Source organism: Mustela lutreola, chromosome 16, assembly GCF_030435805.1.
Source record: "Mustela lutreola isolate mMusLut2 chromosome 16, mMusLut2.pri, whole genome shotgun sequence".
Lineage (NCBI taxonomy): Eukaryota > Metazoa > Chordata > Mammalia > Carnivora > Mustelidae > Mustela > Mustela lutreola.
Window position 1 is genome coordinate 27,286,784 of NC_081305.1, and position 27,995 is coordinate 27,314,778.

At 40.4% G+C, this 27,995-nt stretch overlaps 1 protein-coding gene across 1 annotated transcript; it reads left to right on the forward strand.

Moving 5' to 3' along the window:
• The first annotated feature begins 6 nt into the window (after window positions 1–6).
• BBS2 (Bardet-Biedl syndrome 2) lies at window positions 7–27,991 on the forward strand. The gene is made up of 17 exons (XM_059151704.1): window positions 7–310; window positions 5,455–5,682; window positions 8,953–9,078; window positions 9,344–9,406; window positions 10,395–10,472; window positions 11,864–11,968; window positions 12,052–12,138; window positions 15,023–15,158; window positions 15,405–15,544; window positions 16,416–16,560; window positions 16,652–16,823; window positions 17,251–17,380; window positions 18,908–19,039; window positions 19,538–19,675; window positions 20,357–20,469; window positions 26,386–26,534; window positions 27,548–27,991. Exons 1-17 carry the CDS (start codon window positions 194–196, stop codon window positions 27,652–27,654), a joined length of 2,166 nt encoding a protein of 721 aa, XP_059007687.1. The 5' UTR covers window positions 7–193; the 3' UTR covers window positions 27,655–27,991.
• The last annotated feature ends 4 nt before the right edge of the window (window positions 27,992–27,995 follow it).

Genomic DNA, 27,995 nt, shown 5'->3' on the forward strand with positions numbered 1-27,995 from the left:
TGGGCCTGCGCAGCCGCAGAAAGAGCGGGAGGTCTTGGTGGGGGCCATCCCGATCCCGCGCTGTTTCGCGCCAGGCTTAAAGCAGCTGGAGACGAGCTACTCGCGTCCCGGAGCCCCGCACCACGGCGGGTGAGGCCGGCTCCGCAGCGCAAGCCTAGCGCCGCGGGCCCTCTTCCCCTGTGCTGCCGCCATCATGCTGCTGCCCGTGTTCACTCTGAAACTGCGCCACAAAATCAGCCCCCGCATGGTGGCCATAGGGCGCTACGACGGGACTCACCCGTGCCTGGCAGCCGCCACCCAAGCGGGCAAGGTAACCGCTCCCACCGCACGGAGTCTGGGCCCTTCGAGTCCCCAGGATCTCCGCCGGCCGCGCCCCGGCGAACCCGCCCTTCATCCTGCGACCCCGCCCCCAGCCACGGTTGCCCGGCAACCGGCCTGCAGTCTCTAGCTCCCCGGCCAGCGCCGAATAACGAAAAATAATGGGGTCTCGCCTGAAGGCCTTTTCCGAGCAGTTAACTTTACTTGTCTACAGGAACTTAGACTCAGAGAGTGTTGGAGCCCCTGTGCAGATAGGGAGCGTAGGGAAGAAAAGTCCCCAGGAGGGAAGGGGTTTTGTCAGGATTAAGAGCGGTAGCGGAGCCCAGGGCCTCCGCCTGTCACTCGGGAGCTCCTTCCACTATTTTATATTGCCTCTCGAACCAAACAACTTTACGGAAAAACATACAAAGACCCGAAAATTCAATGATTCAAATTGCACTTGATTTTTATCCATGTACATTTACGTTTTTTTTTTTTTTCCTGTAAGTTATTCACTAAGTATTTGTTGGGTGCTTACTGTGTGCTGGGTGCTGTCCAAGGTGTGGAAGTCTCAGAAATGAAATGGCCATTTAACATTCAGGAGACTTACTGAACACCTCTTTTGTGCTAGATGTTGGGGGTTCAGAGATAAAGCTTAAATCCCTGTTTCGCAAAGCTTAAAACCCAGCAGACAAGGCATATCAAGGCACTCTGTACTGATGGAGGCATGACCAAAATTCGTGGAATACAGTGACACCAAGCGTAATAGCATTTAACAGGTACAGAGCTTCATTACACGAATTATCTCAGCATCCTTGCTACAATGCCAAGGGCAGCAGCATGGCAAAGGTGTGATCCTAGCTCCAGTACCTACTAATTTCGTGACCTTGGGCAAAGTACTTAATAATAGTATCTACCACATAGGGTTGTTAAGAGGACTAAGTAAGTTAATACATGTAAAGCGCTTGGGGTGTGGGAAATGTAGGCATGTAAGTCATTCATTGTTAGTAGTTATTTTGTTGTTGTGACTCCCACTTCACTGACTAGAATAGGGATTCAGAGAGGTTCAAAGTAATGCACGAGGTCATGCAACTAGAAAGTGGTGGAAATGAAAGGTAAGCCACCTGTTCTTGACCCAGTGTAGATTTAATAAACTAACATTTATATAATGTTTTATAGTTTTCAAGTCATTTCCACCTATGCTGTATGTTAGATGATATGCCTTGGGATACATAAGTAGGAAGTAATGATTCCTTTTCATTAGGTACTGTAATGAAGAAGAACGCCCTGGCATAGGGCCTGGCATGGGATAATGTTAGTTATTGTTAAGAAGTACTGCAAATTCAAAAAAAAAAATCATATTGGTTTCGTGGGCGCATAGCAGCTAAAAAATGGGCTGAAAATGTGCTGTGGATATTGGCTCTGCCCCTTATTTGATAAGGGCTTACTACTAAGCACCGTTCTTAGCTTCGTAGTTGCAAGGATGAAATTGGCAAGTCTCACTCATTTGGAGTTTACGTTTGAAAGGGGGAGCTAGACACCAGGGGGAGAAAAAAATTAAATATTTTATATTTACATATTTTATTTATGTGTTAAAATGTATTTATATTTACATATAAATAACACAGATAATGTCTCCCTAGGGGGAAAATAGTAAGGGAATGGGAATGAGGGAGATTGCTATTTTATTTTTATTTATTTATTTTTTAAAGATTTTATTTATTTATTTGACAGACAGAGATCACAAGTAGGCAGAGAGGCAGGCAGAGAGAGAGAGAGGGAAGCAGGCTCCCCACTGAGCAGAGAGCCCGATGCGGGACTCCATCCCAGGACCCTGAGATCATGACCTGAGCCAAAGGCAGCGGCTTAACCCACTGAGCCACCCAGGCGCCCCGTGATTGCTATTTTAGATAGGGTGCTCCATAGGCCTCTGATAAGATAACTGTAGATCAGAGATTTGAAGAAAGGGAAGACAGAAGCCCTGCAGGTCTGTGGGGTAGGTGCCTTCCCAGCAGAGGGATCAGCGAGTGCAAAGGCCTTGAGGTGGAAAGATGCTTGGTGTGTTCTAGGAACACGAGGCTGTGGGGCTGGAATGGAATGAAGGAAGCAGTGAGGTAGTCAGGGGCCGGGTCATATAGGGCAGGTAGGCTGTGTAAAGACCATTGTTTTCGGGTGGTGGGGTTTGATTACTATTTTAAGATAAGGCATAACTCTGGCTGGTACTGCAGCAGAGATGCAGGGAGGTGAGTGTAAATGGAGAAGCAGGAAGGTCAGGCCCAGGTGTCTAGGGAAGCCCTTTCATTAGAATGTGACTGAGAGTGGAAGGCAGGGACCCTGGAGTCTAGGTCTGTTTCTGGAGTTAAAAAACAATAGAGAGAGTTGGGACGCCTGTGTGGCTCAGTGGGTTAAGCCGTTGCCTTCGGCTCAGGTCATGATCCCAGAGTCCTGGGATTGATTCGCATGGGCTCCTTGCTCGGCAGGGAGCCTGCTTCTCTCTCCACCTCTACCTGCCTCTCTGCCTGCTTGTGTGCTCTCTCTCTCTCTCTCCTTCTCTCTGACAAATAAATAAAATATTTAAAAAAAAATAGAGAGAGAGAGAAGAGAGAAAGAAAAAGTCCTGTGTGACGTGTGTAATTGGATATTTTGTTTAGAACTTTAAACAAGTCTCAAAAGTTATGACCTGATATTTTATATTGAGACTTTAAAAAAATGGTGACATTTTATGATCCAAATAATACAGGAATATACTCTCTTTTAAAAGTAATTAAGCAACAACAAGACAATAACAACAAACATTCCAGGTAAGGCTAATGCCCAGCTTGACCACTGGAGCCCACATCTCTAGAAACAGGATTTTGTTATTATAAATGGGATTTTGTTGAGAACATGACTCTTGAGGTACTGGGATCTGGTCTTTGAGCCTGAGCAAGGATTTTATTTTTGTTTTGTTTGAGCAATATTTTAAAAAGGAGTTTTTTGCAAGATGAACATTTTGTTTTCCTCTGGGGACATTTTTTCCTCTCACCATGGGGCTGAGGGGAGCCATTGAATTCCTGCTGTCAGCAGCATCCTCTCAGCTAGAACAGATGTTCCATGAACTTCAGCCAGTCCTTTGGCTGAAGACATGGGGAGCGATCCATTTGCTGTGTGAGATTGCATTGGTGGTTCAGTGGTAGAATTCTTGCCTGCCATTTGCTGTGTGACTGAGCTTGGCTTTTTCCATGCCCGAGAGATAGGTAGGTCTCCTGGAGACTCAGAGAACAGCAGGAGGGGAATTAGGGAGAAGTCTGCTCCTGGGAGTCTTTCTGCTCTTGGCCACAAACTCCAAACTCTTTCTGTTCCAATTGCAGTGAACATGAAGTCCATAAGTGATTTCCACTCCTGTTCTCCCTCAGCCTGTCTAATTACTGGAAGACTCTGAAAGAATTCTTTTGTTCCAAACTGTTCTAAAAGGAAGTAAGACATGGTGGCTGGAGGTTCTGGAACCAGATGCCAGGCATCAGGTCTTACCCCTGTCACTTACCAGTCATCAGACCTTGGGAAACGGCCTTTACCCTTCTGACCTCATCTGTAAACCAGGGCTTGTTGTGAGGATCAGTAATGCAGTAATGTTTATAAAAGCCAGAGGACATCAACACGATATTCCATAGCTATGTACCTTTTCTGTATATTTCTGATCATTTCCTTTGAAAATTATTTGTTGTTGAGCAGGCTGTCTTGTTTGATAATAATATAATTAATCTTTGGGTTTCTATCGAAAGGATGAAATACATATTTAAAAATCAGTGAAAAATATTTTAAAAGATTTTATTTATTTATTTAACAGACAGAGATCACAAGTAGGCAGAGAGACAGGCAGAGAGACGGGGTGGGGGAGGAAGCAGTGTCCCTGCCAAGCAGAGAGTCCAATGTGGGGCTCGATCCCAGGACCTTGGGATCATGACCCTGAGCTGAAGGCAGAGGCTTAACCACTGAGCCACCCAGGTGCCTCTAAAAATGAGTGAATTTTAAAGCTGGAAAAGGTTTAAGAGATCTCTAGTACAGTGTTTACTATCCTTTTTTACTTTGCATTTTTTAGACAGGGAAGATTTCCCTAATGAAATTTTAATATTACAGATATGCCACATGGCAGTTTTGTACTGTGCCCTTTTGGATGGCCACAAGCCATTTTATTATCTAACATCCTCTTACCCCACTAACAGTGACCCTTCTTGGGGTGATTATATCTATGAGAGTTGAAACTACTAAGTTAATTAACTTTGGACTAATTTTTAAGTCTGTATTGCTAGTACAGACCATGAAACCTTGAAAAAGCTTGACCGCATGACTCAGTTTAAGTTTGTAAAACAGATCTATGAACAACCAGGCTTTAAAATTATCATTTTGTTTTTAAGATTTTATTTATTTATTTGACAGACAGAGATCACAAGTAGGCAGAGAGGCAGTCAGAGGGAGAGGAAGGGAAGCAGGCTCCCTGCTGAGGGGCTCGATCCCAGAACCCTGGGATCACGACCTCAGTGGAAGGCAGAGGCTTTAACCCACTGAGCCGCCCAGGTGCCTCTGAAACTATCAGTTTTAACCCTTGAAACCAGGTTTTTTTTTTTTTTTTTTTTTTGTAAGTTTTACTTATTTAGTAATCTCTATACCCAACACGGGGCTTGAATTTAAAACCCCAAGAACAAGAGTCATATGCTCTTTCAAATGAGCCAGCCAGGCACCCCTGAAACCAATTTTAAGGGTTAGGAAGTGAATGTATTAGGTGCTTGGATGACACATACTATAGAAGTATGTTATGTGATCATCTTTGTGTGAAGCAATCACATTGTATCTGGTAGCACTTCCCGAAGGTTGACCAGGAGGAGGCTATTAATACCCTGGGTCTCTTAGAACATGTATGTTAATTTTACTTTTTTGGTATCTTAAATTTTTTTTTTTTAAAGGTTTTACTCATTTATCTGACAGAGATCACAAGTAGGCAGAGGGTAGGCAGAGAGAGGGGGAAGCAGGCTCCCTGCTGAGCAGAGAGCCATGTGGGGCCTGATCCCAGGACCCCGGGACCACAACCCAAGCCAAAGGCAGACACTTCAACCCACTGAGCCACCCTGGCGCCCCTTTTTTGGTATCTTAAAGGGATGTAATTAATTGTTTCTGTTTTAGGTTTTTATTCACAATCCTCATACCCGGAGCCAGCATTTCAGTGCCTCCAGGGTCTTCCAGAGCCCCTTGGAATCTGATGTTTCACTTCTCAACATTAACCAGGCAGTCAGCTGCCTGACTGCAGGAGCACTGAACCCAGAACTTGGGTATGATGCTCTTTTAGTGGGGACACAGACTAATCTTCTGGCTTATGATGTCTACAATAATTCAGACTTGTTCTACAGAGAGGTAAGTATACCCCTTCACAGCTGTAACATTCCCATTACTCATGAATGGCCATTGGTATTTTACACTTGAAAGAGATGAGACGGTGAGAGATGGTATTTTGGTTTGCGTATTGTATGGCTCTCTTAATGTAAAGAACTCAGAGATTTTTCCATTTCCATCTGCATTCTGCCTGACACTTCTTTGTTTCCTTGTTTCCTCATGGTTGGTAACCACGGTTGCCACTCCAGCTTGTCCCCTGTGAGGCACATCTGTGCTACCACCACCTGTCAAGATGTAGTGAGAGCTCAGCCAGGAGTCAGGAAGTCAGTGATCAGACCTGGTAGCTTTGCATTTAAGTGTAGTATAGTAGTTTATAGGAAAAGCACATACTGTGCTCTGCCATCTACAGGCTACTGCAGCTTTTTACCCAAGCTATTCATTTTTATTGTGGAAAAGATAGTGAAGCAAAAAAAAAAAAGAACTTATAATTTCTCCATCTAGAAATAACACAACTCTTAAACTGATTTTACTAAGTGAAATTTTTTAAAAAATGGGATCATACTATATACATGTAACCTTTTCCTCTACAACTTATGTTAACGTATATTAAGATCTAATTCACGTGCCATACAATTCACCCACTTAAAAGATACAATCCAGTTGTTTTGTAAAGAAAAAGCACATCTTTTCTTGTACTTAGTTCCCACTTATTTGAATTCTTTTGTAAAGTGTCTAATAAATAGGTCTTTTGCTTGTTTTTTTATTGATACTTTGTATTATTAATTTGTAGATTTTCTTTGGGTATATTGGATACAAGTTCATACACACATACACACACACACACACACACACACACATATATATATATATATATATAAACATTTACAATATATACAGTAAATAACAATATATATAACAAATATCTTCTCCCAGTACTTGGCTCATTCCGGTAAGTAGGTGTCTTTTGATGAGCAAAAGTTTCAGATTTTGTTGGAAGTCTAGCTGTTTGGTTTTTTTCTTTAGTAGTGTTCTTTCCGTCCTGAGAAGTCTTTGTCTATTTCAGGATCACAAAGATATTCCTCGTGTATTTTTGTGGAAGACTGAAATTGAGTGTAGGATGTGTATATGTACATATAGGAAGAGAGAGAGATTGCATGGTTTATTTTAAGGAATTGGCTCACCCAGTTGTGAAGGCTGGCAAGTCCAAAATTTGCAGATTAGGCATCACCCAGGGAAGAGATGATGTTGAAACTGGAGTCCAAGGACAGTCTGGTGGCAGAATCCTTCCTCCAGGGAGGTCAGTCTTTTTTTCTATTAAAGCCTTCAACTGGTTGGGTGCAGCCCACCCATATGGTCAAGGGCAATCTGCTTTGCTCAGAGTCTGCTGATTTAAATGTTAATCTCATTAAAAAGATACCTTCATAGAAACTCCTACTAGAATAATACTTGATTCAATATCTGGGTACCATGGTCTAGCTAAGTTGACACATAATTAATGATCTTAAGAATGCACCTCTGCAACTGCTGAGGTAAAGGCCTTTTTTACTCTGGTTTCTCTTCAGATTGTATAAAGTCCTTTTTAATTTTTTAATTTATAATTTTTATTTTTAAAGATTTTACTTATTTATTTGAGAGCAACAATGAGAGAGAGCATGAGAGGTGAGAATGTCAGAGGCAGAAGCAGACTCCTCGTGGAGCTGGGAGCCTGATATGGGACTTGATCCTGGGACTGTGGGATCATGACCTGAGCTGAAGGCAGTTACTTAACCAATTGAGCCACCCAGGCACCCCATAAATGCCTTTTGAAAATGAGATTTTTGATAAGTATTGCTAAATTGCTCTCTGCAGAGACTATTACCCACCTTCCCCACAGACTATGAGAGTGCCTGTTTTATCACACCCAGCCAACAATGGATAATATTATTTTTCATCTTTCAAATCTGAAAATTAGAAATAATACATTGTGAGAATAAAGATTTTCATGTTCATTGGTGATATGTATTTCTTGTGAATTTCTTGTTCTTTTTCTGACTTGGGTATTTATCCTTTTCTTATTTATTTGCTTTCTATTACCTCTTTTATTTTATTTACAAAAGAATATAATTAATATTATATTAGATATCATAGGCATTTTTCCAATTTATTGTTTACCTTTTTATCTTTTGATTGGCCATTTAGCAGTTTTAATTTCTTTTTTTTTTTTTTTTTTTTTTTTTTAAAGATTTTATTTATTTATTTGACAGAGGGAGATCACAAGTAGGCAGAGAGGCAGGCAGAGAGAGAGAGGAGGAAGCAGGCTCCCTGCTGAGCAGAGAGCCCGATGTGGGACTCGATCCCAGGACCCTGAGATCATGACCTGAGCCGAAGGCAGCGGCTTAACCCACTGAGCCACCCAGGCGCCCTCTTTTTTTTTTTTTAAAGATTTTATTTATTTATTTGACAGAGAGAGGTCACAAGTAGGCAGAGAGGCAGGCAGAGAGAGAGGGGGAAGCAGGCTCCCTGCTGAGCAGAGAGCCCGATGCGGGGCTCGATCCCAGGACCCTGAGATCATGACCTGAGCCGAAGGCAGTGGCTTAACCTACTGAGCCACCCAGGCGCCCCAGCAGTTTTAATTTCTAATGAATTTTTCTCTCCTTTATGGCCAATCTTTTTTTTTTATAGTTTTCCTATATGCAGATTATATAAATAAGGACTATTTTCATGTATAATGAACAATTTGTATTTCCAAAGATATCCTTGAATTTTTAAAAAATAAATTAAATTATGCTTATATGCTTTATTCAAGAAGTCTAGAACATACATTAATTCTAGACGGTGGGGATGTAGGTATTTTATTATTCTTTTACTTCTCGGGAACTTTACAATTAAAAAGAGTAGTAGCAAGAGAACTAGGTAATAAGTATTAAAAAGATTTCCATCCGACATGGTTAATATGGGTTGTAAAAACTTAGGTGTTTTAAAAGCATAAGTTTGATTCTGTCAAGCATTTGGCCTCTAGAACAGTTCTAGAGAACCTCAGATTCTGTAGCAGTTCATTGGTGGCAGATTAGTGAGAGGCCAGCAGCCCAAGTCGATCATGGATCTCTGCTCATCCTCGTAGAAGCGCACATAAACCACAGTGACTGTCCTCCGTGCACGGCCCTGTCCTGCCTCTCAGGAGACCGTATGGCTTCTCACAAATGATGACAGAGAGATTTGAGTATCCAAATAAAAATAAGGATATATGTTACTTCCTCTGTGCCTGTGCATCTCTGAATCTGAGATTTTTATGTCTTTTTTTGTCCTCCTCAGGTTGCAGATGGGGCCAATGCAATTGTGCTGGGAACACTGGGAGACATTGCCCCCCCTCTTGCCATTATTGGTGGAAATTGTGCTCTGCAGGGTTTTGATCATGAAGGAAATGATCTCTTTTGGACGGTATGAAGAACAAAACATTCTCTTAATCCTCTTAAACATTTTTACTTTTAATGCTCTTTATGCTTTGTTTGTTTTTTACCATTGACTATAATGAATAAGAAAAATGAAATAGAATCTTATTTATAATTCTGTACATTAAAAAAAGAAGATTTGTAATTTGAATAATACCCATTGGTGGTTTGTATAATCCTCTTTCATGTAGCTAATGTATTTGGATTAAGTGAAAAAAAGATGGCATATTAATGAGCTTTGGTTTTATTTTCAGGTTACTGGAGATAATGTTCATTCCTTGGCCTTATGTGACTTTGACGGTGATGGTAAGAAAGAGGTGTGTGGAGGAGGAGATACTTGTGTGTTCAGCAGAATAATTTTCCTATGACAATGACATTAGTGTTAAGAGAAGCTTTAGCTTCCCTTGGTTGATTTTGGTGCTCTCTTGCCTAAATGACAAGCTAACTGGCCTCATTTATCTTTCTCCTCTTTTGAACAATACATCACTTGTGATAATCTAATACAAAGATCAAGGCCATGATGTTTCAAAGACACAGGACAGGGAGAGGGGGCAGAACAGTTGCGACCACAGCCATATTCACAATTCTGATGCTTTGAGACCGTATTAGTAAGTAGTTTTTAATTGTGGCTAACATTTTCATGAATCTAAAAGTTTGAGAGAAATGGGCTCTTAGCCTTTGAAATTACTCTGATGGTTCCTCTAGGAGTCAGTTTCTTTTTTTTTAGATTATTTATTTATTTATTTGACAGAAAGAGAGATCACAAGTAGGCAGAGTCAGGCAGAGAGAGAAGGGGAAGCAGGCTCCCCGCTGAGCAGAGAGCCCAATGCCGGGGCTTGATCCCAGGACACTGAGATCATGACCTGAGCCGAAGGCAGCGGCTTAATCCACTGAGCCACCCAGGCGCCCCAGGAGTCAGTTTCTTGAGCTGTGTCAGGCATTGACTTACCATTGACTTGTCCATGGCTACTGGTCTCCGGCATTTGAGACGGGGCTTCTGTCTGCAGGCAGAGAAGGGCACCGAGCCAGGGCATGTTTTCACCTTCTTGGTGGAAGGACATGTTCTGGCACAATGTGCATCCCGATGTGCAGATAAAATCTGTAATGGCCACTTTTTCTTCACTAACTGAACCTGGGGACTTTCCCAATGGGAAAACCTTCCCGAGTACCAGATTCTCAGGAGATTGAAACTCTCAGGTAGCAGTAGCAGTGTATAAAGTGTCGTGCAGTTTTTTTGTTTTATTTATGGAAATTCTGCTGTGTTCACTTGTTGCACTAACTATGCATGATTCTTTTCCCTTTCAGCTTCTCGTTGGGTCAGAGGATTTTGATATCCGAGTTTTTAAAGAAGATGAGATTGTGGCAGAAATGACAGAAACAGAGGTAAGGAGTGTCACATCTTTAAAGGGGTTTGCTACTTCCTCCTTCCCCTTCAAAAAAATGCCAGCTTGCTTATCACCGGTCTGTAGGTGCTGTGTCCTGCATTATTGTTTTTCTTTCATTCAAATTGGTAGTAAATCTTTTCCAGTTTGGTCGAAATTATTCAGGTTTTGTTTGGATTTGTTTATTGTCAATACTACATGTGAGGAGGCTGCATTCTTTGAAACATCTTTTTCCTAAATCCTAGAAAAGGACAGGAGACTATGAAATAGAGGTAGGGACTTGAGCTGACTGTTGGTCCTCTGGTCCCTGGTCCAACAAAAGAGAGAAACTAGTTAATTAGAGAACTAATTAATGAAGGATTTACGGGACCTACAGAATTTGGGGCTAAGTTTATGAAAATCTGAACTTTACAAAATTGTTCATTTCAGGGCCATTTTCCTCTCATTTTGGTTTGATTTTGCTCCTAGCTCAAATGTCATTTTGCAGATCAGCAAAATTTTAATTCATTTGGCAGTTGAACGGTACTGACTATTGCCAAAAGAATGCCTTGAGCTAAATAATTCTGGAATCCTACACAGCACTTTGCATTCAGAGTTAAGTGAAGTGGGTGGTTTTGTAGAAAAGCTGTAGGTGTAGAGGAAATTATATAACTATTCTTTGCTTTATACAATTTATTTCTTAATATCTCTTGTATTCATGTCAGAATTAGAAAGTAGATCTGCAGGAACATAGATATCATTAAGCTCTGGTCTTAACTTTAAATAAAGGATAATTTTATTCAGTATCTAAAATTTCATCATCTTAAAGGTGTTAAATCCTCAGACAGTCCTATAAATATTTCTGTATGGTATACACATTTTGTGTATTGTTACATACACAATTCTATGTGCTTAGGTTTGTACTTTTCAAAGAATTATGTTTCCTTCTAAAAAACATCTTTCATCTTTAGCAAGCAATAAATTATGTCATAGAAAGGAGGCATGTAGATAAAAGATTCAGTTCTGGGTTTTACAGGTCTTTAAAATTTAGACTGTAAGATATTAAAACATTTTTTGAGTTAGTATTTATAACAGTGTCTGTTGTACATTTTCTCTTTCTTATATACTCACTTTATTTCATCCTTATTCACACAATTTTATTTTTTTTAAATAATTTGCCTCAAGTTGCCGCATAAGTTTGATCTCGAAAAGCAAACTTTGTGAGTTCATTTAATTCTGATTACCCAACACTTGAAATAGATGACATGGATCATAGAGAAGAGGAGTACATTCCCCTTGAACAGATTTAAATCTAATTTTAACACACACTTGGTAGCAAGGCTTGCAATTTTATAAAGCCATACTTTGCATCAAATTGAGCTTAATGGGAATATGTTGTGTTATTTCTTGCAGATAATCACCTCTCTTTGCCCTATGTATGGCAGTCGATTTGGTTATGCCCTTTCCAATGGCACAGTTGGAGTTTATGACAAAACAGCTCGATACTGGAGAATTAAAGTTAGTATAATTCAGCCTTCATTATTCAGGGATTTTATACTTATTGAAAGACTTCTGGACTAATTATTGAAATTCTTTTTTAGTCTAAAAATCATGCCATGAGCATTCATGCTTTCGACCTTAATTCTGATGGAGTGTGTGAACTGATAACTGGTTGGTCCAATGGAAAGGTAAGTTCAAATACAGAGTTCAGGTGTGATTCAGAGGACTAGTTGTTTGAGATACACTGGATGCATGACTCAGAACCAGTAACATGAGAATATAAACTTGTCTTCCTTGGCTGTGCTTTCAAAGTTAGCTTCATAATCTTCGCACCTTGTTTTCTTCCCGCTGTAATGTCAGCACTACAAGTGAGTGAGTGTCCTTTTGATTTTAGGAGCCCAATTTGAGAGAAATCTTTGGGAAGATCTTTCTAAATCTCTTCCTTGAAGGAATGAGAATCAGTTTAATCAGATTGATCGTAGGCGTAGGACTGTAAAAAAAGGAATTTTAATAAGCAAATAATGAACTGTTTGTGTAGCTCTTCTCTAATAAGTCTTTAAAACTGACTGAAAACTTAGAGTTAATGGGAAGAATCATGTTATCATATTGTTTTCCCAGCTATAAAATTCAAAATAAAATCTTTTTGCTTTCTTTCCTTTTTTAAGTTCAAATCAGAATTTTCTGCAGACTTCTGGCAAGTGAAGATTGTCTTGTTAGAAGCTGTCTAAGTAGCTGCCAGGTCTCCATGGGTACCATTTGCCCTGGCTTTCTTGTGTGACAGTGCTGGATTGCCTGAAGGAGATCAGCTAATTCCTGCCTTTACTTCATTGGTTTTTTTCTTTGCTTTTGACCAGTACCTTGTAACCTTCCTTTGGTGTTGTGTGAAGAACAGGTTCTGTAGAACTGTTGTGTTTGTTCCTGTTCCTTTACCTGGTTTTGTTTTTGGCATGGGCATTAAAAATGATAAGAGAAGACTGGGGTGCCAGGATGGCTCAGTTGGTTAAGCATCTGACTCTTGATTTTGGCTCATGTCTTCATCTCAGGGTCATGGGATCGAGCCCCCTGTCCAGGTTCTGTGCTCAGTGAGGAGTCTGGTTGAGATTCTCTCTTTCCCTCTCGTCTGCCTCTCCCACTGTGTGCATAGTCTCTTTCTCTCTCAAATAAATCTTTAAAAAAATTATAAAGGAAGACTGTGTTCCTTGGTAAGAAATGTGAGAATTATAAAATGGACCATATTCTGGGGCAATATAAATTATAAATTCAAATTATTGTGATTGAGTCAAGAATTAGAAACCACTAGACTTGAGAAGTTATCAAAAGTTACCTTAAAGAAAAAGTTACCTTCAAATATGACTCTGGGCCTAGAAGTTTTTAGGGCTAAATGCTTTCAAAATTTTAAGGAATTTCTATTATATAATCTGTTCCAGAACATTAAAAAAAGATAAGAAAATTCACACAGTTCATTATATAAGTAGAAAAACTGATATCTATACTTAACAGAAATAGCATGCAAAAGGGAAATACACAGATCCAGCATGTGAATACAGGTGCAGAAACACTAAATGAGTGCAAGCAACTGATGAACTTTGCCTTTAGTAGGTCATTTGTTGAGATGGAGGGCCATTCTCTGCTCCAGGGCAAAAGCTCCATGTTGGATAAGGCAAAGAGCAGAATATCGAGAGAACTATTAATTTTTAGGCTTGTTTCTTAGTAAATGAACTCTCTTATTTGTAAAATATTATGTAAATGCAGAAGTAAGTTTAGTCTGAGTTAAAGAGTGATTATTTTTAAGTCATCTCTACACTCATCCTGGGGCTCGAACTCAGGACCGTGAGGTCAAGAATTGCATGCTCCACCGGGGAGCCAGCCATGCTCCCTGAGAGTTATGTTAATGTGCTAAGGGCTTTCATAAATACAAGCCCTGCATTACTTCACAAACTTTAACGTGGATAATTATCAGGCTTACATGTTGTTGTTATGAAGAGCATGGATACTTAGAATGTGACATTCTTCAGATAGGAGGTAGGAACTAGTAGTAGGCTATGACCTTAGTGACTTTATTTTTGTTGTTGTTGTGAAGTTTTGCCCAGAAGGATGTTCATGAACAGACAAAAAGGGAGAATGGCACTGGCTATTGAAATGATTGCTCTATGCTTTTCTGTAGCTACCCTTTTATTGATGGCACTTGTTCTTGCTTGAAAAAAAAGTCATCATTTTAAGTGGTGATCCTTCATTGTTGTTTTTTAGTTGCATTTATTTCTGATCATTTATTTGCCTTTCTTGGGAAGAGGAGACTCAGTGAGGATGGGAGGGCTCTTTGGGTATCTTAATAGTTTTTACATGGAAGAGACTCTTTTTTTTTTTTTTACATGGAAGAGACTCTTAAACAGGGTTATCATAAAAGGTTATGTGATGGAAGGGTGAACTAGCTTGGTGTTTGGTGTTTTAAAAACTTCAGGTGTAAATATAATTTGTGTGCATATATGATAAAGATAATATTTTTGTATAGAACTCACATTTCCTGTTTACGTCTATGTGGCAGGCTCTGTTGTAAGTGCTTTAATGTGTTAATTTCTTTAGGCCTCATTCCAACCCTGTGGAGTGTTGGTATAGTTATTTTCCTCAGGTTCTTGTTCTTGACCTCCAGATGATGAGACCAAGCACAGAGTGGATAAGAGACTTTCCCAAGATCCCATAGATAGTAAGTGGCAGAGCTGGAATCTGAACTCAGCCTACGGCCATACCACCCTAAACATGCCTGATGTTGTCTGGAATCTGAACCCAGACAGCTTGGACTTGCCCTGTTCTCTGTATATGAACCGGCAACCCATTTCTCCAAATGACATTATGTAAAAGCTAGTATGTAAAACAGTTTTTATTTAAAAAGAAGGAAGTACAACCGGTTGTGGCCCTTCATGGTCCCTTTAGCCCCAGGGGTCATAGGTATCTCCTGAGAAGCCAGGAGGATCCATGGTCAGACTAGCTGACCTTTTAAGCTGCTTTTGACCTTAAAATTTTGTGTGTGTGTTTTTAAAAAACAAGCTACTTTTCAAGTTCTTACTTTATTTTTAGGTTGATGCTCGAAGTGACCGAACTGGGGAGGTCATCTTTAAAGACAACTTTTCTTCTGCAATTGCTGGTGTGCTAGAGGGAGATTACCGGATGGACGGTCACACACAGCTCATCTGCTGTGCCGTGGACGGGGAAAGTAAATTGGGATGGCAAAAATCCTTGAAAAGTCAGATTTTCAATTTGATTGGGTCAGAAAACCAGGCAGTGCCACTATGAAGTGTTTGTATGGATATCCTCTCATCCTAATACAGTCACCTTGTTGTGGGGGGATGAGAACTTAGGGATTTGGCTTTTAAGAACTGACAGTTGATGGATTTAAAAGTAGAACTGGCTACGCTGGGTTTTTTTTTCAACGTGGTGAGGGGCTTTTCTTTTTGTTCAGTCCGGGGCTACCTGCCAGGCACAGCGGAAATGAGAGGGAACCTCATGGACACCAGCGTAGAGCAGGACCTGATCCGAGAGCTGAGCCAGAAAAAACAGAATCTGTTGCTGGAACTCCGCAACTATGAGGAAAATGCCAAGGTAGGTCCTCATGGAGATGGACCTTTTCCTCTGGAAATGGGAGACCGGCGAGGTGCGACTGGCAAACGTGAAGGAAAACTGAGCGTCGCTGTCTGCACGGCAGGACCCCTCCCACTTGCTGCAGAAGCAGGGATGGTTTCAGCCTTTTTACCAGGGTCAGCGGGGAGAGGGCACGTATCCTTTAATCTGGAAATCCCACTTCCATGCCACTGACCTACAGAAGTATTTGCACACATGTCCAAAGACATTTATGGTAGCACCGTTTGTTGCAGTAAACAGTTTTCCAACCAACTGGAATGTTGATTAGTAGTAAGAAGTGTCCTGGGGATATTAAGCAGCTCTGGAGAATGACGTGTATCCAGTTGGACTGAGAGGGAAGAATATCTGTGGCTTTACTGAGTGAAAAAACACAAGGACAGTGTGTATAGAGTGTCTCTTACCTTTTTCAAGAACAAATAACATAAAAGTTGACAACTACAAAACCTGTGTGTGTGTGTGTGTGTGTGTAGGTATCAAGCTGGCTGGAGGATAAGCTTCGAGATGGGACTTTAACTGTCTTGTCATGGGTATTTGTATTTGAATGTATTATTAAGTGAATTAATTTTGCTATTTTAAAAGAACCACCCCAAAACTATAAAAGGCATGGTGACAATGGACTGTAACCACAGAAAGGGACAGGGCGTTTTCCGTTGGGAAGAGGCTGGGTAGAGAAAGGGAATGATAGCAAGGTGAGTCCTCTGAATTCTAAAGGATCAGATTAATACCAGATGATCGGGAGTCAGCCTTTTGGAGCCGAATAACCTTGTTATTTAAGATTGACGTTAATTCACTGCTTTGGTGGCTGAAGTGGAAGTGGGGGCATGTTTTGCAGGCTGAATTGAGCCGTCCGCAGAGTGAGGCTGATGGGCCTCGGGGCATCATCCCAGCCAATACAAAGCTGCACACTGCCCTCTCGGTCAGTCTGGGGCACGAGACCCAGGCCGCTCATGCAGAATTGTGTATCTCCACCTCTAATGGTAAGAAGATATGTATGTGTGGTTGGCGTCTCTGTACACCTGTGCCGTCTTGGAGTGGTTCTTGAATTGCCGTTATCTTTCTTCTCTGCAGACACCATCATCCGAGCAGTACTGATTTTTGCTGAGGGAATTTTTCTAGGTGAAAGCCATGTGGTACACCCCAGCATTCACAACCTTTCCAGCTCCATCCGCATCCCCATTACGCCTCCCAAGGATGTCCCTGTGGATCTGCACTTGAAAACCTTCGTGGGTTACAGAAGCAGGTGACCTTTTGCAAGTCACCATTCATTTCTAGCCAGTGCTTTGAGGAGGGCAGATGGGTGGATATTCTATTGTGGCATGGATTTGGGGGAGCCAAAGGAGCCATTTGATGGTTCTACACACCCGGGCAAGATTTCCCATGACCTTTACCTCCCTAATTCGAAATCTTTCAAAAACAAAAAAGGGGCATTTTAAACCCTCGGTGCACATCTTTGTGTATGTATAAGACTCACGTTTTCGCTAATCCCAAACCCCATTACTGTAGTAGTGTTTAACTGTCAAGTTTTTTGGGTTTTTCCCTTCTGCAAAACCTGTCAAACCAACTTGATGACCCAGTAGTGACTTCATAGTTATTTTCTGGGCCTTGCATTTTGAAAGAATATTCCACACAACCCATTTCTCCTCTTGTGTTCCCTCTGTTGACCACAGCACCCAGTTTCATGTATTTGAACTGACAAGACAGCTCCCCCGCTTCTCCATGTATGCGCTGACCAGCCCCGACCCTACCAGAGAGCCACTCAGCTACGTCAACTTTGTCATTGCAGAACGGGCACAGAGGGTGAGTGTCAGGCTTTTCTCCTTCAGTATCTTTGCACCTTAGCATCTTTTGGGTGCTCTTTCATAAAAGGGGGAAATGACATGAATAAGTTATTTGGTAGCAGTAATTATGACATAAAGGAGGTAGGTAGTTTGGTGTTGGCTTATAGCCCATGATGAAAATATGGCTGAAATATCTTCTCTCACTTTCGAAAAACACATACCTTATTTACTTGCACAATCCTTAGTTACACGTAAATTCTTACCAGCTTCTAATTCCTCTCTTTCTTTTGTCATGGTCTTGGCATACTTGTCCTGACCCAGCGTTTCAGGAGGAACCTGCTTCAGAATGGAAAGAGAGTGGAAGTTGGCACTGGGAACATTTTGGGTTCAGATGCTACCTTAACCAATTAGATTCTTTGTGATTTTCTTAGTGCTGTCAGCCCTCAGCAGTCCCGGCTTCAGTGTCCTTATCTGTAAGCAGGCAGGATCCCACCTCCAGGCGTCCCCTGCAGATTACAAACTTGGTATCACAGTACCTTATACAGGGTCAAAGACTAGTACTAGTGGCCTTTAACCTTGGCTCAACTTCAGAAATCTCAGGGAGACTTTGTAGTCACGTAGATTCTCACATAGATTCTTATGTGGACCCTGTGCTGCTGCCTTGTAAGTACTGTTATTGTTACGAATATTAAAACTTACTTTATATTTATCGTGCGGGTGTACCTCTGTGTCTGTCTCTCATGCGTTTGCACACATACTTCATTTTAACTTTTGTTGAAAGGAATGGAATGGAGTACTTTCAAGCAGACTGCATTGTCCAGGATATAGCCACAGAAGAGTTACTGTATAAACAGACTTATCGTTTACCCAAAGTGTTTCTACATTCCATATGAGATTATGTCCACACTGAAAATGCTCTAAAGCCATGCATCTGTGGGGCCAGACATTATGAATGTTACTTAAGATCATGTACAGAGTGGGTAGGAGGGGGTGTGAATTATGATGCTTTTTTTTTTCTTTTTTTCTTTTTTTTAGATTTATTTATTTATTTATTTGACAGAGAGAGAGAGAGAGAGAGATCACAAGTAGGCAGAAAGGCAGGCAGAGAGAGAGAGAGGAGGAAGCAGGCTCCCCGCTGAGCAGAGAGCCCTATGCGGGACTCGATCCCAGGACCCTGAGATCATGACCTGAGCCGAAGGCAGCGGCTTAAACCACTAAGCCACCCAGGCGCCCAATGCTTTTTTTTTTCTTAAGCAATAAATCTAGGAAGAAGGATATTTCTTAAAAACGACTGTCCTTTAAAAGTGGAAGTTCAGGGGTGCCTGGGTGAGTTAATTGGTTAAGCCTTTGCCTTCGGCTCAGGTCATGATCTCAGGGTCTTGGGATCGAGCCCCGTATTGGGCTCTCTGCTCAGCAGGGAGCCTGCTTCCCACCGCCCCCCGCCTGCCTCTCTGCCTACTTGTGATCTTTGTCTGTCAAATAAATAAATAAAATCTTTAAAAAAATAATAAAAATGGAAGTTCATTTCATCCTATTCATTTTTAAGGTTGTTATATGGCTCAGCCAGAACTTCCTGTTACCAGAAGACACTAACATTCAAAATGCTCCATTTCAAGTGTGTTTCACATCCTTACGGAATGGTGGCCAGCTGTATATAAAGATAAAACTTAATGGAGAGGTAAGAATTACTGTCATGGTCATAGATTTCTTATGGACTGTTCTCTATTCAGTGCAAGGTAAGGTGGGTAGCACCAGTCTCAAGGGCATAAAACCATGTGTTTCAACGTAGTCTGTTATTGTTAATTATTTAGACACTGAAGTGTAATCTAGAACAGTGGTATTCTGTTTTCCTCCATCCTTCCTTTCAGCGCTTCCTTGTGTAAGTTGGGAAGAAGGAATGGGGATACAGAGGTGAACAAAAACATTTTCAGTGTTTGTGTGATTTTGTTGTTTAGTTTACAAGGCTGGACGATTCATCTTTTAGCCTGCTGCTGGAAGTGTGATGCATGTGGTCTGCAATTTCCTCCAGGGCTAACCCCTGTCTTATTTACCACCACATGTAAATTTAGGTTCAGTAAATATGTTGAACATGAGGGAAATTCTGGTACTGTTTCATCTGGGTTTGTCTTTAGCTTCTGAGGATACTAAGCTTGTCTCTTTTTTTCTCCCTGGATAGATCACTATAAATACTGATGATATTGACTTGGCTGGTGATATCATCCAGTCAATGGCCTCATTTTTTGCTATTGAAGACCTTCAAGTAGAAGCAGATTTCCCTGTCTACTTTGAGGAATTACGAAAGGTGCTAGTTAAGGTGAGGGCACCCAATGGATGCATTTGTGAGAATGTCGTAGTGTCATAATATTTGAAATGTTTCTCTTAGGAGAGGAACGATACCCCAACTGTGTGTATGTTGTAATAACAGTCATGTTTTAAAGAACTCTTGAAAATTGTTGAACTTCACCTAGTTTTAGAGGGTTCACTAGTTAAAGGGTTTCTTTCATAAAAGTGAATGTTTGAGCTCTAGACCACCCTGCTTTCTTTGTTTGGTTTCAGGGGATACTTTTTAAAAAATATGTCATAATCACCTTTTCCTTTGCTGGCCCTTCACTCTTCTCTTGTAGTTACATTGCTCTGTTGGTTCAGTACTTTCCAACAACCCTGATTCAAAAGGAAAAAGAAAAATAAGGATCATGACTGGCCCAAAATTATCACAATATTCTTACCCCAGATCTCTAAAACATTATGTGTGTTGCTAGGGCTCCCTGTGTTAAGACATGGAAAGATCCAGATGGAATGCCATCTTGCATGTTGGAGGCAGCATAGATAACTTAATTTCATTGATGAGGAGGTGAGACAATGGGGGACAGTCGAGATGGTACAGTGCGTAGGGGAAAGAGAAGGGCCTCTATATGGCAGAGAATGTCTTCTCAGTCTGACTAGTTTCAACAAGTCTGTGAGGTCTTTTTAATTCCTGCATGTTCATGGTTTTTAGGTGGATGAATATCACTCGGTGCATCAGAAGCTCAGTGCTGAGATGGCTGATAATTCCAACCTGATCCGAAGTTTGCTGGTCCGAGCTGAAGATGCTCGTCTGATGAGGGACATGTGAGTATTTACCAGGCCAGGTGCGAGGTTAAAAATGTCCATGATATGGAATAGCAACCCTCAAATGCTACCGGGAGGGGTGTAAATTGGTACAGTGACTTTGGAGAATAACTTGGCATTGTCATTGAAGTTGGAAATGGGCATTCCCTGTGACTCAGCAATTCTACTCCTGGTTTATAATCTAGAGAAACTTGTGTCAACATATAAACCAGGGAATTTATACAAGAGTGTTCGTAAGAATCCCAAAGTGGAAACAGACTAAACTCGCATCAACAATATAATGGCTAAACTGTGGTATAATTGCACATGGGTTATAGCATGCAATGAGAATATGCCTGTCTCAGTGACATGTGACAACACGGACAAATCTTACAGGCATAAGGGGGACGGAGAGAAGTAAGACTCGGAAGAATATGTACAAAATGCTTCCTTTTATATAGTTGGGAAGCACAGCACTAAAGTGTATCATTTGGGAGGCATACCTAGATGAAGAGTGTATAAGGAAGTACAGGGAAGAGATTGTCTTCTAAGACACTATTCTCTCTTAGGGCAGGAGGGACTGTGTTCACAGAGAGCCTGCTGGGAGCTGCGGCAGTGTCCCGTTTCTGGGCCTGGTTTACAAACATCCGTTCTGTCAACTTCTCCGAATGTGTATTACATTTTACAGTAAAGACAGTTAAAGATGTGCAGCTGTAGCTTCTTGCAGAATTTATCTTGGCTCTCAGAGTGACTGAGGTGGAGACAGTAAAATCAGTAACCAGTGATAGATGGAGTTTCTGTGCTCAGATCCCAGGCAAGAGTTTGCCCGGGCTGCTGCCTTTTTCCTGAAAGGCCTAAATTATTGACATATGTTAAAACGGTGTTGCTCAGAAGTAAGTGATTTTTGAAATAGTCATATTGTTGAAAATGTTAAACACCTACAAAAGCAGATTAAGTAATACAGTGATTTCCTATATACCCACCACCTGGCTTCAGTATTACCATCTGCCAGCCCGTCTGGTCTCCTCCATTCTCTCACCTTCTTCCTCTCCCAGGTATGGGCGATTTAGAAGCAAATTCCATAGTATCCTTTCAGCCACAAATATTCTAGATAGTGAGTCTTTAAAAAACAAATAATCACATTATCACACTTGGGAAAAGAAATTTTTTTTCTAGATTTTATTTATTTTATTTATTTATTTGACAGAGCACAAGTAGGCAGAGTGGCAGGCAGAGGGAGAGGGAGAAGCAGGCTCCCTGCTCAGCAGGGCTCGATCCCAGGACCCTGAGATCATGACTTGAGCCAAAGGCAGACACTTAACTGACTGATCACTCAGGCACCCCGAAAAGAATTTCTTAATGCCACAAAATAACCTAGTTCAGTGTTTAATTTCCCCAGTTGTCTCACATGTGTGTGTTTTAAGTTGTTTTTTTTCAAGCAAGGACCAAAGATTAAGTTTCTTGTAATCCACATTTTTCCCAATCCTCTCCTCCTCCTGTGGTTTCCTATTTTGGATTTTGCTAATTGTATCCATGTGGTAATGTTTAGTAGTATTCTTTTGTCCCCTGTATTTCTCTTAGAGTGGTAGGTTGCTGTAGAGGTCTGATCAGATTCAAGTGCAATTTTTTGGCAAGAATACTTCTTAAGCAGTGCTATGTACTTGTGTGAGGGAGCATGTAATGCCTGGTTGTGTCTTTCTGTTATCAGTCATTGATAACCATTGCCTAGATCCATTATTTCTTTTGGAGTCTTCATTTTTTAGTTGAAATACTTATATAAAGCATAACATTCCCTTATGAGGTAATGATTATTTGGTTCCCTGAGGTATTGTTTTTAAGGAAAGACAGATTATTTATCAGTTTTTTTTTTTTTTTAAATTCATCAGAGAGAGAGAGAGAGGGAGAGAGAGCAAGCACAGGCAGACAGAATGGCAGGCAAAGGCAGAGGGAGAAGCAGGCTCCCTGCCAAGCAAGGAGCCCGATGTGGGACTCGATCCCAGGACACTGGGATCATGACCTGAGCCGAAGGCAGCTGCTTAACCAACTGAGCCACCCAGGCGTCCCTATTTATCAGTTTTAAAATGATGAGTTGGAGGGTGCCTGGGTGGCCCAGTCGGTTGAACATCCAGCTCTTAATCTGAGCTCAGGGTTCTGTTTTTGTTTTAAAGATTTTATTTATTTTTTGAGAGGGAGAGAGAGAGAGAGAGAGCACGAGCCGAGGAGAGGGGCAGAGGGAGACGGAGAGGCAGACTCCCACTGAGCAGGGAGCCCAATGTGGGGCTTGATTCCAGAACCCTGGGAGGGTGACCTGAACTGAAGGCAGACACTTAACAGAGCCACCCAGGGGCCCCTGAGCTCAGGTTTTGGTCTCAGGGTTCAAGCCCCACATTAAATAAAATAAAGATATATTAATAATAATAATAAAATAATGAGTTGGTTCTCTAGCATCTTCCATGTTCACCAGTGAGATTTTTAAAATTCTTATAGACTCATGTATTTTAACATATTTAATGTGCTTCATTCCATTTCAGCTTTTCTGTATGATGGCTAAATTGTGCTGTCTTTGGCCAGTAGGAGCCTTTTCAGGTAGCTATAGCTACCTTGGACATAGTGAATATATCTGTTAGGTCCTTGTTTTCTTTTAGGCTTATCTGACACATCGTTCTGAATCAGGAATCAGCCATTTCTCTAAGGAGCCTTGGTTCTTTTTAGTGGGAAATAGTATTTGGAGATCATAGTCTGCACATTAGAGGTGCTCATTGCCACTAGCTTGGTTACTATTTTTAGGACTTTTCAATGGATATAGTCAGGAAATGTATGTATATTTTTAATGAGAGCTTGTATTGTGAGTTAATATTATTTCCATTTCAAATTTATGAATTCAGATTCGTAGCTTTGATTTTGCTCTAACCAGTATCCACATGAGTATTTGCTAGAATAATACCAATATTACCATAAACAGTATGACTGCTGACAAAGTAAAAGCTTTTTTTCTCCTTTTTTTTTTTTTTTGGTGTCTTTAGAGTATATTCCAGTGGGAATTTTTAGTCAAATTATTGTGTTTGAAATAATTCCCCTCTTTTTGGTTTTACCACAAATCTGATATATATTTAGCTTCATTTGGTTCATTTTGCTTTTGGTCTTGAGGGAACTGACATTTTTTTTCCTTTTCTGTTTAATTTTATTACACATTTATTAAAACCCTTATGTAGTTCCAAAGTCAGCACTAAAAAACAATGTACAGAAAAGTCTAACTTATAATTCCTGTCACTTTCATCCTGTTTCCTCCCTCTCACTATACATAACCAATCAAGTTTTGATTATGCACATACAAACACGTATACAGACATTCACGTCTCCTCCCTCGCTAGATAAATCATAGCACGTTACTCTTCTTTGCCTGGCTTTTTTACACTTTAAAATATTGCAGTCACGTCACGGAGATACTTCTCGTTTGTTTTTTTTTTTTTTTTTTTTTACAGCCATACAGTCCTCATTCTCTGCATGCTTTTCCAGCCAGTTCCCTACACTTGGGTTGCTCTTTTGCTGTTCTAGGTAGTGCCGCAGCCCATAGCTTTCTTAGGTAATTCTTTCATATTTTTGCCGAGATATCTTTGGGAACAAATCCTGAGATGGAATTGCCAGAGTAAATGATAGCTTGCATACAGAATTTTGCAAGATATTTCCAAAGTCTCCTCCATAGGTGTGATACCATTTTGCATTCTCATCAGAGAGTGCCTGTTGTCCTCAGCCTTGCCAGTGGAGTGTGTTGGCACACTCTTAGATATTAGTCAACTCAATGGGTAAGAAGTGGTCTCATTGTGGTTTTCATTTGTCTTATTGTGAGCAATGTTGAGGATTTTTTTAAGGGCCATTTGTATTTCTTTTTGTATATGAATGACTTAATTATTTTGTGTGTTTATATTGGTATATTAATTATGATATGAGATGCAGATTTTTTGCAGTTTGTCATTCGTATCTATCCTTTTAGATTTTTAAAAATTAATTTTTGCTTTTGCCATGTACCAGCTTTTTGGAGTTTTTACATAGTCATATTGGTCATTAATTAAACTTACACTCCGAGGTAATAGAATAACCCAAGTATTTTATTTTTGCAGTTATAAATAGGATTTTTCTTCCATGTTACATCTTCTGGTTTTTCTTTTTTTTTTTTTTTGAATGTATGAACACTGCTGAATTTTGCATATTGATTTTATAATCAATATAACCATATATTGGTTAACCAATATAATCAATATAACCACTTCTTTACTAAATACGTTATAGTTAAGTTTTTCCAGATATGAATTTGTATCCTTTGTAAATTGAGACTGTTTTGCCTCTCACTTTGCAATTCATTTTCTTCCTATTATTATTATCTTTGAGGTATATGAGGTTTTTCCTTTTTCTGGCCAACTTTATCTCCAGGGCCCCTTTCCTGTGCTCTTTCTGGCTTTTTTCCTTTTTTTTTTTTTCCCCCTTTTTTCAGTCAGAGAGGTGGTGTTTAGGCATTTGATTGCTAAACTGTAGGAAAGTGACCACCAACCTCTAAATCCCTTTTTTTCCCCTGAATTATTTATATATCATTTAGAGATTCAGATGTATGCTTTTATTTTTTATTTTTTAAAAGATTTTATTTATTTGGCAGACATAGATCACAAGTAGGCAGAGAGGCAGGCAGAGAGAGAGGGGAAGTAGGCTCCCCGCTGAGCAGAGAGCCCGATGCGGGGCTCAGTCCCATGGCCCTGGGATCATGACCTGAGCTGAAGACAGAGGCTTTAACCCACTGAGCCACCCAGGCGCCCCTGTTTTTATTTTTTAAAGCCAACTTAGTTGATATATAATCTATTATATACATGCAGAAGATTCAGGGTATATAGTTCAATACATTTTAGAAACATATAAACCGTGTTACTGCTGCATCAGTTAAGATGTAGACTATTTCCATCACCCTTGTGCCTCTCTGCATCAGTACTCCAAGCCCCCTCACTTCCTGTCCTTGGCACCCACTGATCTGATTTCTCTTCCAGTAGTTTTGCCTTTTCCAAAATGTCATATAAATGGAATCATATAGTATATGCCTTTTGAGCTGGCTTCTTCTGTTTACTCTCATGCCTTTGAGATTCATCTATGTTGTTGCCTGTGTCAGTAATTGGTTTCTTTTTATTGCTGGCTACAGTACTGTTCCACTGAACGGATATACCATACTTTGTTTATCTACTCACCGATTGACATTGGGTTGTTTCCAAACTCCAGTGATTGCGAATAAAGCTGCGATAAACATTTGCGTGTTTTTTGCAGACATGTTTTCACTTATTTTGGGTAAACACTTGTAATGGGATTTCTGGGTTGCATAGTAAGTGTATATTTAACTTTGAAAGAAACCGTGCAGTCATTTTACAAAGTAGCTGTACCATTTTGCATGCCCATCAGCAGGGCGGGAGAGTTCCAGTTGCTCTGTCTACATCCTTGCCAGCATTTGTCTTTATCAGTTTATTTTATTTTAGTCATTTTCATTGTTGTGTAGTAATGTCTCAATGTGGTTTTAATTTCATGCCTTTGTTTTTTAAAACCCTAATAAAATTAGAAGCTGAATTTATTAGTTAAGAATAAGGTCACTTTTGCTCAGTGAATATTCACCAGAAACTTTGAAGCTATCTTCTTGCCTTGCCTGCTTTTCCTTATCCCCCTCCCAGCACAGTGGGTACTTAAAACTTCTCAGTTCCGTGGATCATTAACCAAGAAAGACCACTTGTTTTCCATTTATCTGGAAGAAATGGAATATTTTGATAGAAACTTCTCAATGTTTCAAAGCAAACCTTTCAAAGTTAAAAATTTGGTGTTGTCTTCCCTATGTAAGAAGTTTGCAACTGTTTTCATCTCAGCCTGCCATATTGAGGTACAGTGATGGTAATACACTTCTGTTGATTTACACAGGAAAACCATGAAGAACCGCTACATGGAACTGTATGACCTCAATAAAGACTTGCTAAATGGATACAAAATTCGCTGTAACAACCACACAGAGCTCCTGGGGAACCTCAAAGCAGTAAATCAGGCCATTCAAAGAGCAGGTCGTCTGCGGGGTAAGTCCCTTTTTGTAGCACTGGAAGTAGTTTGTAATTGGAGGTGAGAACCCTTAGAGCTAGCGGTAGCTTCTAGAATTCATAGTGAGGCCGACAGCAGCGTACCTTTCACACCCAGCTTGGCTGTACTTTGGCTTTCGCCAGTCTGCAGACTTCAGAGGGAAAGAAAACTTTCAGCCCCTTTTCTTAGATCTTGCTGCACCTTCCAAGAAAGACCTAGTGAAATATAGTGGAAGGGAAAGCCTTAAATATACTTTTTTAAAAGGGAAACTGGAAATTAATGAGCTAAGTATCCAACTTAAATTATAGGAAAAGAACAATAGAATAAATCAGAAGAAGCAGTTATACCTGAAACCTGCTGTTTGGGTCAATTCTTTGACCTCCTTTTATTTTTTTATTTTATTTATTTTTTTTTAAGATTTTAATTATTTATTTTATGGACAGAGATCACAAGTAGGCAGAAAGGCAGGCAGAGAGAGAGGAAGAAGCAGGCTTCTTGCTGAGCAGAGAGCCCAATGTGGGGCTCGATCCCAGGACCCTGGGATCATGACCTGAGCCAAAGGCAGAAGCTTTAACCCACTGAGCCACCAAGGCGCCCCATTTTTTACCTCCTTTTAGAAAAATAATCTTTGCTTGGTTGCCTGGCTGGCTCACTCTGAAGGTCATGCAACTCTTGATCTCAGGGTCACAAATTTGAGCCCCATGTTGGGTGAAGAGATTAATTAAAATCTTTAGAAAAAAAGAAAAATATTTTTGCTAGGTGGATATATGCTTTGCTCCTCTTCTATAAAACTGACTTTGTTTCTAGGTTTGAGATGGTCCCTAGGTTTGGTTTGTGATAAATTCCCTCACAGAGTTATCTTTTTTAAGGAGTGGTAAGATAAATTAAAGTTGCCCACCATAGATCTCTTTTCCACCCTAGTTTTATGCTGTTTTAAAACTGGCCTCTGATTTATAATTTAACTTTTAATCATTTTTTATATTGTACTGACTTCCTGTTTCATCCCACACAGTTGGAAAACCAAAGAACCAGGTGATCACTGCTTGTCGGGATGCGATTCGAAGCAACAACATCAACACGCTGTTCAGAATCATGCGGGTGGGAACAGCTTCTTCTTAGGAAAGAACATGTAGTGAAGTTCCTAAAAAGGGTTTTTCCCTAAAAATCGAGGCTAGTTTGCTTGGATCACATCTTGGTGAACCCAGGTGCTAAGAATGGCAACACTCTTGGTGAGTGGTACAAATGGCAGACTTCATCTGAAAAGCACATCCCTTTCTCTTTTTAGAATCAGTTACTGTTACTCAGTAATCACAGGTTTGTATAGAGGAAGGGAATACTTTTAAAATGTTAGGGCTTCAAAGTCCAATTTTTGGGGTATGTTTGTAAAATTGATGTCAATACATATTCTTCCTTGGAATTGTAATTGAATTTGTAATAAAAGTTTTTTTCATTAAAACTTA

Coding starts and splice junctions, on each gene's coding strand:
- BBS2 (XM_059151704.1), top strand. CDS start 194: ATGCTGCTGCCCGTGTTCACTCTGAAACTGCGCCACAAAATCAGCCCC. Junction 17,381..18,907: donor TTGCAGAACGGGCACAGAGG/GTGAGTGTCAGG, acceptor TTCATTTTTAAG/GTTGTTATATGGCTCAGCCA. Junction 20,470..26,385: donor GCTCGTCTGATGAGGGACAT/GTGAGTATTTAC, acceptor TGATTTACACAG/GAAAACCATGAAGAACCGCT.